This window comes from Mobula hypostoma, chromosome 8 (genome assembly GCF_963921235.1).
Source record: "Mobula hypostoma chromosome 8, sMobHyp1.1, whole genome shotgun sequence".
Taxonomy (NCBI): domain Eukaryota; kingdom Metazoa; phylum Chordata; class Chondrichthyes; order Myliobatiformes; family Myliobatidae; genus Mobula; species Mobula hypostoma.
Genome location: NC_086104.1, coordinates 161,677,401 through 161,691,097, shown reverse-complemented (window position 1 = coordinate 161,691,097; position 13,697 = coordinate 161,677,401). Strand labels below are relative to the sequence as shown.

General features: G+C 44.4%; 1 protein-coding gene across 4 annotated transcripts in view; it reads right to left on the bottom strand.

The window, feature by feature from the left end:
- The window catches only part of gmcl1 (germ cell-less, spermatogenesis associated), a 209,041-nt gene that overhangs the window by 24,559 nt on the left and 170,785 nt on the right, over positions 1–13,697 (bottom strand). For 2 of the 4 annotated variants that reach the window (XM_063057244.1, XM_063057245.1), the window contains one exon: positions 13,286–13,373. The exons of 1 other annotated variant lie outside the window; for it this stretch is intronic. In XM_063057244.1, coding sequence (XP_062913314.1) covers positions 13,286–13,373 — 88 coding nt within the window. Of the gene's footprint in view, positions 1–5,086; positions 7,998–13,285; positions 13,374–13,697 lie in introns of those variants that run through there. One more of the 4 variants, XM_063057246.1, reaches the window with a different exon arrangement.

Below are 13,697 nucleotides of genomic sequence, written 5' to 3'. Positions count from 1 at the left end.
CAAGACCCTTCGTCAGGCTTGAATTTCCAGCATCTGCAGATTTCCTTGTGTTTGCGATTGTATTTCATTTGCCACTTTCTTGTCCATTCTTCTAATCTTTCCAAGTCCTTCTGCAGCCTTCCTGTTTCCTCAACCAACCTTTATATGATCTGCAAACTTGGCAACAAAGCCATTTATACCATCATCTAAACCATTGTTATACAGCATAAAAAGCAGTTCCAACACCGACCCCTGCGGAACACCACTAGTCACTGGCAGCCAACCAGACAAGGATAGAACCATAGAAACTACAGCACAGAAACAGGCCTTTTGGCCCTTCTTGTGCAAATCCTTTGATTCCCACTTGCTGCCTCATACCAATCAGCCAATGTTCTAACCATGCCAGTAACTTTCCTGCAGTACCATTGACTCTTAATTTGGTAAGCAGTCACATTTGGCATCTTGTCAAGGGTCTTCTGAAAGTTCAGATATACAATATCCACTGCATCTCCTCTATCCTACTTGTAATCCCCTCAAAGAATTGCAACAGGTTCATCAGGCAAGATTTTCCCTTAAGGAAACCACGCTGACTTTGTCCTATCTTGTCTTGCCTCACCAAGTTACTCCATAACCTCATCCTTAACAATTGACTCCAACATCCTCCCAACCACTGAGGTCAGACTAACTGGTCTATATTTTCCTTTATGCTGCTTTCTCCTTTCTCAAAAAGTGGAGTGACATTTGCAATTTTCCAATCCTCTGGCACCGTGCTAGAGTCCAATGACTTCTGAAAGATCATTACTAATGCCTCCACAGTCTCTATCGCTACCTCTTTAAGAATCCTAGGGGGAAGTTCATCTGGTCCGGGTGACTTATGTACCTTACGTCTCATCTTTTTGAGCACCTTCTCCCTTGGAATAGTAACTGCACTCACTTCTCTTCCCTCACACCCTTCAAAATCTGGCACACTGCTAGTGTCTTCCAGTGAAGACTGATGCAAAATACTCACTTGGTACATCTGCCATCTCCTTGTCCCCCGTTATTGTTTCTCCAGCCTCATTTCCTAGTGGTCTTATACCCACTCTCATCTTTTATTTTTTACATACTTGAAAAGGCTTTTACTATCCACTTTGATATTGTTTGCTAGCTTGATTTCATATTTCATCTTTTCCCTCCTAATGACTCTTAGTTGCTCTCCGTAGGTTTTTAAAAGCTTCCCAATCCTCTGTCTCCCTGCTAATTTTTGCTTTGTTATATTCCCTCTCTTTGGCTTTTACATTAGCTTTGACTTCCCTTGTCAGCTACGGTTGTACTATTTTGCCATTTGTTTTTGGAATACATCTATCTAACCTACGCCTTCATTTTTCCCAGAAACACACACCATTGCCACTCTGCTGTCATCCCTGCCAACATCTCCCTCCAATTTACTTTGGCCAGCTCCTCTCTCATACCACTGTAATTTCCTTTACTCCACTGAAATACTGCTATGTCAGACTTTACTTTCTCCCTATCAAATTTTCAAGTTGAACTCCATCATATTGTGATCACTGCCTCCTAAGGGTTCTTTTATCTTAGTTCCCTAATCACCTGGTTCCTTATATAACACCCATTCCAGTATAGCTGATCCCCTATTAGGGTCAGTGACAAACTGCTCTAAGCCATCTTGTAGGCATTCAACAAACTCACTCTCGAGATCAATTTCCAACCTGCTTTTCCAATTGACGTGCATGTTGAAATCTCCCATGATTATCATACCATTGCCTTTTTGACACACATTTTCTATTTCCCATTGTAATCTCTGGTGCAGGGTTGGAAGGGTTTTTACCTGTGATGGACTGGACTGTATCCACTACTTTTTGGAGGTTTTTCCAGTTAAAGGGCATTTGCTTTTCTATACCAGGCTATGATGCAACCAATCAATCTATTCTCCACCGCACATTTATAGAAGTTTGTCATAGTTTTTGAAGACATGAACCTTTGTAAACTTCTCAGAAATTAGAGGAGCTGCTGTGCTTTTTTTCCATAATGACACTTGCATCCTTGACCTAGGATAGATCCTCAAAAATGAAAAAAAAAACAAATAATTTAAAGTTACACACATCAAAGTTGCTGGTGAACGCAGCAGGCCAAGCAGCATCTATAAGAAGAGGCGCAGTCGACGTTTCAGGCCGAGACCCGAGTCCTGACGAAGGGTCTCGGCCTGAAACGTCGACTGCGCCTCTTCCTATAGATGCTGCTTGGCCTGCTGCGTTCACCAGCAACTTTGATGTGTGTTGCTTGAATTTCCAGCATCTGCAGAATTCCTGTTGTTTGCGTTAATAATTTAAAGTTGTTGAGCCTCTCTCCCTATGATTCCCTCAATGAGGACTGGCTCATGAACCTTGGGTTTTCTCCTCCTGAATTCAATAATCAGCCCTAGGTCTCACTGACATTGAGTGAGAGGTTGTTGTAGCACCACCTATTCAGATTTCAATCCCCCTCATATATGCTGATTCGTCACCATCTTTGATTCAGCATTTGAGTAGTGTCACTGGCAAACGAATATGGCATTGGAGCTGTGTTTAGCCTCACAGACGCAAGTATAAAGCAAGTAGTAGAGCAGTGGACTAAGCACACAGCCTTGTCTCGTGGTGCACCGGTACTGTTGGAGATTGTAAAGGAGATGTTATCGCCAATCCGAACTGACTGGGGTGGCATGTGAGGAAATCAATTGCATAAGGAGGCTTTGAGACCAAGGACTTGCAGCTTATTGATTACTTTTGAGGGGATGATAGCATTGAATGCTGAGCTGTAGTCAATGAAGAGCATCCTGATGTACAGGTGTCCCCCGCTTTTCGAACGTTTGCTTTACGAAACCTCACTGTTACGAAAGACCTACATTAGTTCCCTGTTTTCGCTAACAGGTGTTTTCACTGTTACGAAAAAAAGCAGCGTGCCCCGAGCAGCCGCTCTCTCCCGGATTCGGAACGGCATTCTCGCCGGCATTGCTTAAACACGTGCCTGTGAGCATCCATTTGCAAGATAAGTTCTAAGGTATCGGAAAAGCCTGAAAAAGCTCGTAAGGGTGTTACACTTAGCGTAAAACTAGACATAATTAAGCGTTTTGATAGTGGTGAACGAAGTAAGGACTAACTGAGTTTGGCTTGTGGAAGTTGACGAAGAAGATGTTGAAGAGGTTTTGGCATCTCATGACCAAGAACTGATAGATGAAGAGCTGATGCAATTGGAAGAGGAAAGGATAGCAATCGAAACCAAATGCAATAGTGAACTGAATGTGAAGCAACTGCGTGAGATTTTTGCTGCAATGATAAAGTACGACTTTAATTTTGAAAGATTATGTCGGTTTAGGGGATATTTGCAGGATAGTTTGAGTGCTTACAAAGAACTGTATGATAGAAAAATGCGCGAGGCTCAGCAGTCAAGCAAGCCTTCCACATTAGCCACAGCAGACGACGAACCTCGAACTTTGACATCGAGGCGGGCAGTCATAGGAGAAGATGAGCTGCCTGCCCTAACGGAAACAGACAGCGATGAGATGACACACCAGTGTCCCACCACCCCAACCCCCAGGCCGCCGACAGATACCGATTCACAGAGAATGCAGCGATAGTCAGGAGGCACACAGCACATCTTTAAGAATAAAGCCAAAATAAACATACTAATTAATTAGGTGCTGCCCGGCACATAAATGTCGGCCCAGATCAGAGGTGACGCAATCGGCAATCGCCTCTGATCTGGGCCGACACTGCACATACATTATTTCTACTTTATATCGGCAGTGTATTTTTATGTGTTATTTGGTATGATTTGGCAGCTTCATAGCTTAAAGGTTACTGGAAAGAGTGTTGTTGCCAACAGCACTTGTGTGAGATTTTCTGCCAAGAGCGCTTGTGCCGTGTTTCTGCCGACGGCGCTTGCGTGAGATTTTCGCTATGGACAGCAGTGCAGGCAATGATTGTGGAAAAGTATTTCTACTTTCTATAGGCTGTGTATTTATCATATCATTCCTGCTTTTACTATATGTTATTGTTACTTTAGGTCTTATGTGTTATTTGGCATGATTTGGTAGGTTATTTTTGGGTCTGCAAACGCTCACAAAATTTTCCTATATAAATAAATGGTAATTACTTCTTCGCTTTACGACATTCCGGCTTATGAACCGTTTCATAGGAATGCTCTACCTTTGGATGGCGGGGGAAACCTGTATGCATCTTCATTGACCAGATGTTCCAGGGTTGAGTGAAGAGCCAATTAAATTACATCTGCTGTTGTGATGGCAGGCAAAATGGTGCAGATCCAAGTTGCTTCTCAGGCGGGAGCTGATATGTTTCTTGACCAACCTGTCAAAGCACTTCATCCCAGTGGATGTAAGTGCTAATGGACAATAGTCATTGAGGCTAGTTACGACTTTCTTCTTAGGCACCTGTATAATTGAAACTTGTTTGAAGCAGGTCGGTACCTCAGATTGCTGAAGTGAGTGTTTAAAGATATCAGTGAACACTCCTGCCCGTAGATCAGCACAGGTCTTTACCACTCAGCCGGTTACCTAGTCTGGGCTGGATCCTTTCCATGTGTTCACCCTCCTTAAGGATGCTCTCACATCAGAAGAGAGGAGGATTTCTTTTGCCAGAGGGTAGTGAATTTTGGAATTTATTGCCAGTGGCAGCTGTATAAACCAAGCTATTGGGTATACTTAAAGTGGAGGGTGATAGTTTCTTGATTAGTAAGGGTGTCAAAAGATATAGGGAAAAGGCAGGAGAATGGAGTTTACAGGGATAATAAATCAGCCATGATTGAATGATGGAGCAGGATCTATGAGCTAAATGGTCTAATTCTGCTCGTACGTTTTATTGTAGGTTTTCACAAATAAAACAGCGTAAGGCATTTTATGCTTACGATAAAACTGTAACACATTTATTGAACACCAAAACCTGAACATGAGTGTACTAAAAACCTTAACGTAATTATGTTATCACGTCAGCCTAGCCTCTTAAAATGAAACCCCAACTCAATGTCGGTGGTTGTGAATTACGTACATTTCCAAACAATTACATTAGCCTACACAGTCCCCCCCCCCCACACTCCCAGAATTCACAAAAACTGGCACTGTGAGTCTGTCTGGAGCTCAGATGAGCCGCCCAACTTGGGTCCCATGTTACAAGTGTGAAGGAACAGGAGATGCCTCTGGCTCGTGACACTCATAGTCATGTTGTGATGCCAGGGGCATGGTAGCAGAATCCTCCAAATCTTGATGGGCTGGTTTAAGACAATCTACCGAAATATATTCAAGTTTACCTATCTTATCACCTGTAACTCGTAACAGCTGTCTGTATACGATGTCCACGGACGACTGTAGGTTCCCTTTTGGAGCTGTTCTGAGCCTCAGCAGGACCCATAGGATAATATTATGCCAACACTCATCGGTCAGTGAAGCCCTCACAGCAGCCTTTAAGGAGCGGTGAAACTGCTCGTATAGGGCATTAGACTGCAGGTGATATGCCATGGTGTGAAGCAGCCTAACACCGAGGTTCTGGGCCATTGCACCCCCGATATGATATGAATTGGGGACTGCAGTCAAAGAAAATAGCAGATGGGTTCCCAAATGGAGCTACCCAGGTATTGAACACCTGAGCCACATCTGCGCCTGTCATCGATGCTAGGGGGACGACCTCTAGCCACCTGGTGGTACATTCCACCACAGTAAGGAGGTGCGTGAAACCGCAGTGGGGGGGGTGGGGGTGGGAAAGAGGACCAACAAGGTTCACATTGACATGGTCAAACCGTCACTTAGGGATCTCAAAAGGTGCCAATATCACCTCAACTTGACAGTTAATTTTTGCCCGCTGGCACTGCTCACAGGCAATAATCACATACTTCCTTTCAAAGGCCATGCCATACAAACTTTAGTGCAACCATTTTCTGTGAGGCCTTCTGTCCCAGATGCAAGGCCACGTATGGAGTCAAAAACAGTCTGCCTCTGATTTGCGGGCACGATGGGGCAACGGCAATCGGTTGAGATACTGCAAAGAAGAGAAACCCCTGCTTCCTCTAATTTAATATTAGCTAACCGTAAGCCCATGACTGCTGCTTGTAAGCTTGGACTTCTGGGTCAGTAGCTTGGTTGGCTGCCATGCCAACATAGCCACCCCCTGTGTGTATGGCTGGCCATGAAAGGCGATCAGCCATGGCATTATTTCTCCCCTTGATGTGTTGTATGTCAGTTGTGAACTTGGATATGTAGGCCAGGTGGCGTTGCTGATGGCAAGGGTCTGATATTTGAGGATCACATGCATGAGGAGTTTGTGGTCAACAAACGCTTTGAAATGGCGACCCTTTAAAAGAAAACAAAAAGAACAGACAGACAAATAGATCAAGGTTAAGCGTGATATACTTCCTTTCAGGGGGAACTGAGCTGCCAGCTGAAGAAGGCGAGCGGCTGCCACACGCCTCCAACCAATTGTTCGTACACAGCGTCCACAGCATAGTCTGAAATGCCAGTAATAATGGTTATAGGTGCGTTGGTGAGTGGGTTGTGTTAGAAAGAGCTCATTTGGTATCATCAATGCTCTGGTCATGTCCGCTGGCCAGCCAAGCACTTGACTGGGGTATTACCTTTAAGCACACTATACAGAGGGCACATAAGTTCGGCATCTTGTGGAATGAAGTGGTGATAGAAATGAACCCTATCTAAAAACTCCTGCTGTTTTTTTCAGTTGTGTGGCGCGGTGGGAAATCTGTAACAGCGACTGCTTTTGATGGGAGTGATTTTGCACCTTCTGTGGAGATGCGATGGCTGACAACCCAAATTGGCATTTAGCAGGGTAATAATCAGCCCATATTGGCTTAAGCACTTGGAAAGTTTGCAGAGATAGGATACGGATTCGGATTTGGATGTACTGATAATAAGTATATCATCCAGGTAAACAAAAATAAAAATTCAGCTTTTAATACAGAGTCCATTATCCATTGGAAAGTCAGTGTTGCATTTTTCAGCCCAAATGGCATGCACAGAAATTCAAAGAGGTCAAATGGGGTTTTCACAGCTGCTTGGAAATATCCTTTGAGCACACAGGCACCTGATGGTAGCCCCTAACTAAATTGACTTTGGAAAAATTAACTTTCCAGATAAATGTGCTGCAAAGTCTTGGATGCATGGGATCACGTAAGGATCAGGGTGGTGGCCTTGTTAAGGCGTCAGTAATCGCCACATGGGCAGCAACCACTATCGGACATAGGCACCATATGGAGGGGCAAAGCCCAGGACTATGCCAAGTCTTGTTGGCAAGCTCACCCTTCACTTTGCCAGCTTGTCTGGGTCCAGTCTACATGCACAGACATGGTCTGGCAGGCCAGTTGCAGAAAAGTGGCACTCAACCCGATGTTTTGTGACTGTTGTGGAGAATGAGGGCTAAGTAAGATTTGGGAATTCGCACAGCAGTTGAGTAAACTTGCATGCAGTGCTGCATGCGCATGACAGAGCTGTTGTGGGGTTCCTACTGGGGGAGCAGGATAACGGCCCAAAGTCCTTGACATCCAAAAGCCAGCAGTTCTTAAGGTCAACTAACAGTCCTTGGGCACTCAGGAATTCTGCACTGAGCAGAAGTCTAGCCCGTTTAGCTAGGATGAAGTTCCATGTGTAACATTGTCCACTGAAGCAGAGTGTCACCCGTTGTGTTCCATAAATCTGGACCTTGCCTTCAGCCAGGTTTCATCACTCTTTGCCTTCTCACCAATAGGCGATGCCAGCTGCACACTCACCTAAACACCCATGTCACACAGGAAACATTATATTGAAAGGTTGTCCGTAATGAACAGTAGATGACCCTGGCATTCACAGGGATGCTCAAAGACTTCCAATGTCCTGATGCGCTGGCCGTGAATTTTCCTCTACGTGCCTATCTTCTCTAGACATACCCGGACATGCCAGGATATAGCTGGACCCATTGCAATTTGCCTATCGTCTCAATAGGTCAACGGCAGATGCAATCTCCATGGCTCTTCACACGGCTTTAGAACACCTAGACAACACAAACACCTACGTCAGGATGCTGTTCATCGACTATAGCTCAGCATTTACTACCATCATTCCCACAATCCTGACTGAGAAGTTGCAGAACCTGGGCCTCTGTACCTCCCTCTGCAATTGGATCCTCAGCTTTCTAACCAGAAGACCACAGTCTGCGCGGATTGGTGATAACATATCCTCTACGCTGACGATCAACACTGGTGTACCTCAGGGGTGTGTGCTTAGCCCACTGCTCTACTCTCTGTATACACATGACTCTGTGGCAAGGTGTAGCTCAAATACCATCGATAAATTTGCTGACGATACAACCATTGTTGGTAGAATCTCAGGTGGTGATGAGAGGGTGTACAGGAGTGAGATATGCCAACTAGTGGAGTGGTGCTGCAGAAACAACCTGGCACTCAACGTCAGTAAGATGAAAGAGCTGACTGTGGATTTCAGGAAGGTTAAGACGAAGGAACACATACTAATCCTCATAGAGGTATCAGAAGTAGAGATAGTGAGCAGCTTCAAGTTCCTGGGTGTCAAGATCCCTGAGGATCTAACCTGGTCCCAACACATTGATGTAGTCATAAAGAAGGCAAGACAGTGGCTAAACTTTATTAGGAGTTTGAAGCAATTTGGCATGTCAACAAATACACTCAAAAACTTCTATAGTTGTACTGTGGAGAGCATTCTGACGGGCTGCATCACTATCCGGTATGGAGGGGCTACTGCACAGGACCGAAAGAAGCTGCAGAAGGTTGTAAGTCTACTCAGCTCCATCTTGGGCACTAGCCTACAAAGAACCCAGGACAGCTTCAGGGAGCGGTGTCTCAGAAAGGCAGTGTCCATCATTAAAGACCTCGAGCAGCCAGGGCATGCCCTTTTCTCACTGTTACCATCAGGTAGCAGATACAGAAGTTTGAAGGCACCGACTTAGCGATTCAGGAACAGCTTCTTCCCCTCTGCCATCCGATTCCCGAATGGACTTCGAAGTTTTGGACACTACCTCACTTTTTAAAATCTACAGTATTTCTGTTTCTGCACATATTTTAATAATCTATTCAATGCACGCAATTGATTTACTTATTTATTATTATGTTTTATTTTATTTTTTTTTTCGTCTCTCTCTGCTAGATTATGTATTGCATTGAACTGCTGCTGCTAAGTTAGAACATAGAACAGTACAGCACATTACAAGCCCTTCGGCCCACAATGTTGTGCCGACCATCAAACCCTGCCTCCCATATAAGCTCCCACCTTAAATTCCTCCATATACCTGTCTAGTAGTCTCTTAAATTTCACTAGTGTATCTGCCTCCACCACTGACTCAGGCAGAGCATTCCACGCACCAACCACTCTCTGAGTAAAAAACCTTCCTCTAATATCTTATACTTCCCACCCATTACCTTAAAGCCATGTCCTCTTGTTTTGAGCAATGGTGCCCTGGGGAAGAGGCTCTGGCTATCCACTCTATCTATTCCTCTTATTATCTTGTACACCTCTATCATGTCTCCTCTCATCCTCCTTCTCTCCAAAGAGTAAACCCTAGCTCCCTTAATCTCTGATCATAATGCATACTCTAAACCAGGCAGCATTCTGGTAAATCTCCTCTGTACCCTTTCCAATGCTTCCACATAATCATATTTTATTGATCCCGGGGGAAATTGGTTTTCCCTTCACATCCTTCCTATAGTGAGGCGACCAGAACTGGACGCAGTACTCTAAGTGTGGCCTAACTAGAGTTTTATAGAGCTGCATCATTACATCGCGACTCTAAAACTCTAGCCCTCGACTTATGAAAGCCAACACCCCATAAGCTTTCTTAACTACGCTATCCACCTGTGAGGCAACTTTCAGGGATCTGTGGAAATGTACCCCCAGATTCCTCTGCTCCTCCACACTACCAAGTATTCTGTCATTTACTTTGTAATCTGCCTTGGAATTTGTCCGTCCAAAGTGTACCACCTCACACTTCACCGGGTTAAACTCCATCTGGCACTTCTCAGCCCACTTCTGCATCCTATCAATGTCTCTCTGCAATCTTTGACAATCCTCTACACTATCTACAACACCATCAATCTTTGTGTCGTCTGCAAACTTGCCAACCCACCCTTCTATCCCCACATCCAGGTCGTTAATAAAAATCACGAAAAGTAGAGGTCCCAGAACAGATCCTTGTGGGACACCACTAGTCACAATCCTCCAATCTGAATGTACTCCCTCTACCATCACCCTCTGCCTTCTGCAGGCAAGCCAATTCTGAATCCACCTGGCCAAACTTCCCTGGATCCCATGCCTTCTGACTTTCTGAATAAGCCGACCGTGTGGAACCTTGTCAAATGCCTTACTAAAATCCATATAGATCACATCCACTGCACTACCCTCATCTATATGCCTGGTCACCTCCTCAAATAACTCCATCAGGCTTGTTAGACACGATCTGCCCTTCACAAAGCAATGCTGACTGTCCCTGATCAGACCATGATTCTCTAAATGCCCACAGATCCTATCTCTAAGAATCTTTTCCAACAGCTTTCCCACCACAGACATAAGGCTCACTGGTCTATAATTACCCGGACTATCCTTACTACCTTTTTTTGGACAAGGGGCCAACATTTGCCTCCCCTCTAATCCTCTGGTACCATTCCCGTGGACAACGAGGACATAAAGATCCTAGCCAGAGGCTCAGCAATCTCTTCCTTCGCCTCGTGGAGCAGCCTGGGGAATATTCCGTCAGGCCCCAGGGACTTATCTGTCCTAATGTATTTTAACAACTGCAACACCTCCTCTCCCTTAATATCAACATGCTCCAGAACATCAACCTCACTCATATTGTCCTCACCATCATCAAGTTCCCTCTCATTGGTGAATACCAAAGAGAAATATTCATTGAGGACCTCGCTCACTTCCACAGCCTCCAGACACATCTTTCCACCTTTATCTTTAATCGGTCCTACCTTCACTCCTGTCATCCATTTTTTCTTCACATAATTGAAGAATGCCTTAGGGTTTTCCCTTACCCTACTCGCCAAGGCCTTCTCATGCCCCCTTCTTGCTCTCCTCAGCCCCTTCTTAAGCTCCTTTCTTGCTTCCCTATATTCCTCAATAGATCCATCTGATCCTTGCTTCCTAGACCTCACGTTTGCTGCCTTCTTCCACCTGACTAGATTTTCCACCTCACTTGTCACCCATGGTTTCTTCACCCTACCATTCTTTATCTTCCTCACCAGGACAAATTTATCCCTAACATCCTGCGAGAGATCCCTAAACATCGACCACATGTCCATAGTACATTTCCCTGCAAAAACATCATCCCAATTCACACCCGCAAGTTCTAGCCTTATAGCCTCATAATTTGCCCTTCCCCAATTAAAAATTTTCCTGTCCTCTCTGATTCTATCCTTTTCCATGATAATGCTAAAGGCCAGGGAGTGGTGGTCACTGTCCCCCAGATGCTCACCCACTGACCTGACCCAGTTCATTACCTAGTACCAGATCCAGCATGGCATTCCCCCTAGTCGGTCTGTCCACATACTGTGACAGGAATCCGTCCTGGACACACTTAACAAACTCTGCCCCATCTAAACCCTTGTAACTAATCAGGTGCCAATCAATATTAGGGAAGTTAAGGTCACCCATGATAACAACCCTCTTATTTTTGCACCTTTCCAAAATCTGCCTCCCAATCTGCTCCTCTGTATCTCTGCTGCTATCAGGGGGCCTATAGAATACCCCCAATAGAGTAACTGCTCCCTTCCTGTTCCTGACTTCCACCCATACTGACTCAAAAGAGGATCCTGCTACATTACCCTCCCTTTCCGTAGCTGTAATAGTATCCCTGACCAGTAATGCCGCCCCTCCTCTCCTTCCCCCACCCCCCCCATCCCTTTTAAAGCACTGAAATCCTGGAGTATTGAGAATCCATTCCTGCCCTGGTCCCAGCCAAGTCTCTTTAATGGCCACTACATCATGATTCCATGTATGTATCCAAGCTCTCAGTTCATCACCTTTGTTCCTGATGCTTCTTGCATTGAGGTACACACACTTCAGCCCTTCTACCTTACTACCTTTACAAATTTCACATCACATGCCGGTGATAACAGAGCTGATTCTGATTCTGTTGAAGCTGCAAGGCATTCAGGACTTTCTAGCATCCATACCAAAATGGGCATGATGAAAACACAGACTCAGTGTAGTCTGTTTTAGAGCATTAGTTAGTATTCTGATTTGCATGCGCATGTTGGAGGCCTTGCTGAGACTTATTCAGGCAGGGAAATGAGGAATTAGGCATCTCTGCCTGGCTGAGTGTAGACTCTCAGCCATTTTAGCAAGCTCCCTGTTGTCCTTCATGGATGTATTAGCGAGGGCTATGCAAACTGGATCAGGTATTTGCTGCATGAAGAGTTCTTTAGAAATAAAATGAGGATAGTGACTTCCGAGGAGAAACAACAGCAGCCCATTAGCTCCAAAGGCTTAGTACCATCATCGAGGCCAAGCAAATGGAGCATCAGTTTGGCGCGCTCAGACTCTGACAGTCTAAAAGTCTATAAAAGAGGAGTTTTCAGCAACCAGTATTTATTATGTGCAGGCAGGTGTTCTAGTAGACTCACCACTTCATGGCTGTGGAATTACTGAGCAACACTACCATCATAAAAAAAATTTGCTGTCGTTGGTGGTGAGTTCTCGCAGCATGAATTGGGCCTCGCCTTGTACAAACCAAGCTATGGCATTTTGCTCCCAAAACTCTGGCAGTTTCAAAGTAACTGCGTTGGCCAACATGTTCAATAACTCTGGTATCATCCTAAAGCATTGGGATTACCAATATAGGTTTTTGCAAATAAAACCGCGTGAGGCGTTTTATGTTGAAGAAAAGGACTGTAACACATCTACTAAACTCCAAAATCTGAACACAAAGTGTGCTAAAACCTTTTACGTAATTAAGTCATCACGTCAGACCAGCCTCTTAAAGTGAAACATCAACTCAATGTCGTTGGTTGTGAATTACATACATTTCCACCTACTATGTTACCCTACATACCTTTATGGTAATAATGTCATGGATTATTCAAAACAATAAGAAATTAGGAGCTGTCAGTCTAAAAACTTCTAAAGAGCTTCACTGCTTTAAATTGGCTGATTATTTACAAATTGAGTTCCTGGTTTCAGTGTTAACACAGATGATCTCTGACATGCTGATCCTTTAGAACAGGGGGTTTTAAAATAAGTCAGAGTACTCCCTGTGAATACAGCACATGCATTTTTCTACTACGAATTGATGGGTTCATAGTACCGTACCTGGTCTTTCTCCAGTGACAGAATCTGGTAACCTGCTGATCGACTACAGATCACTTTCCCATTGCTGTCAAATGACGCCAGTCTTAATCTGCAAACAATAGGATTTATATAAAATAAAATCAAGGTAACATCAGTTCCAAAAGTACTTTCTTTTGAATCTACTTCGGATGAAGCCATAAAAAGAACTATTTAGTCTAATCCCAGCTCTCTGTTTATGGGCACAGATTACCACACCAGTTCTCATTAGGGTAATTTTTTAAAACAGTGATGAAGGGCAACACTCTATACTTTTTTTTTTGTTTAGCGATACAGCGTGGAGTAGGTCCTTTCTGCCCTTCGAACCACACCGCCCCAGCAACCTCCAACAAACCCAATTAACCCTATCCTAATCATGAAACAATTTACAACGACC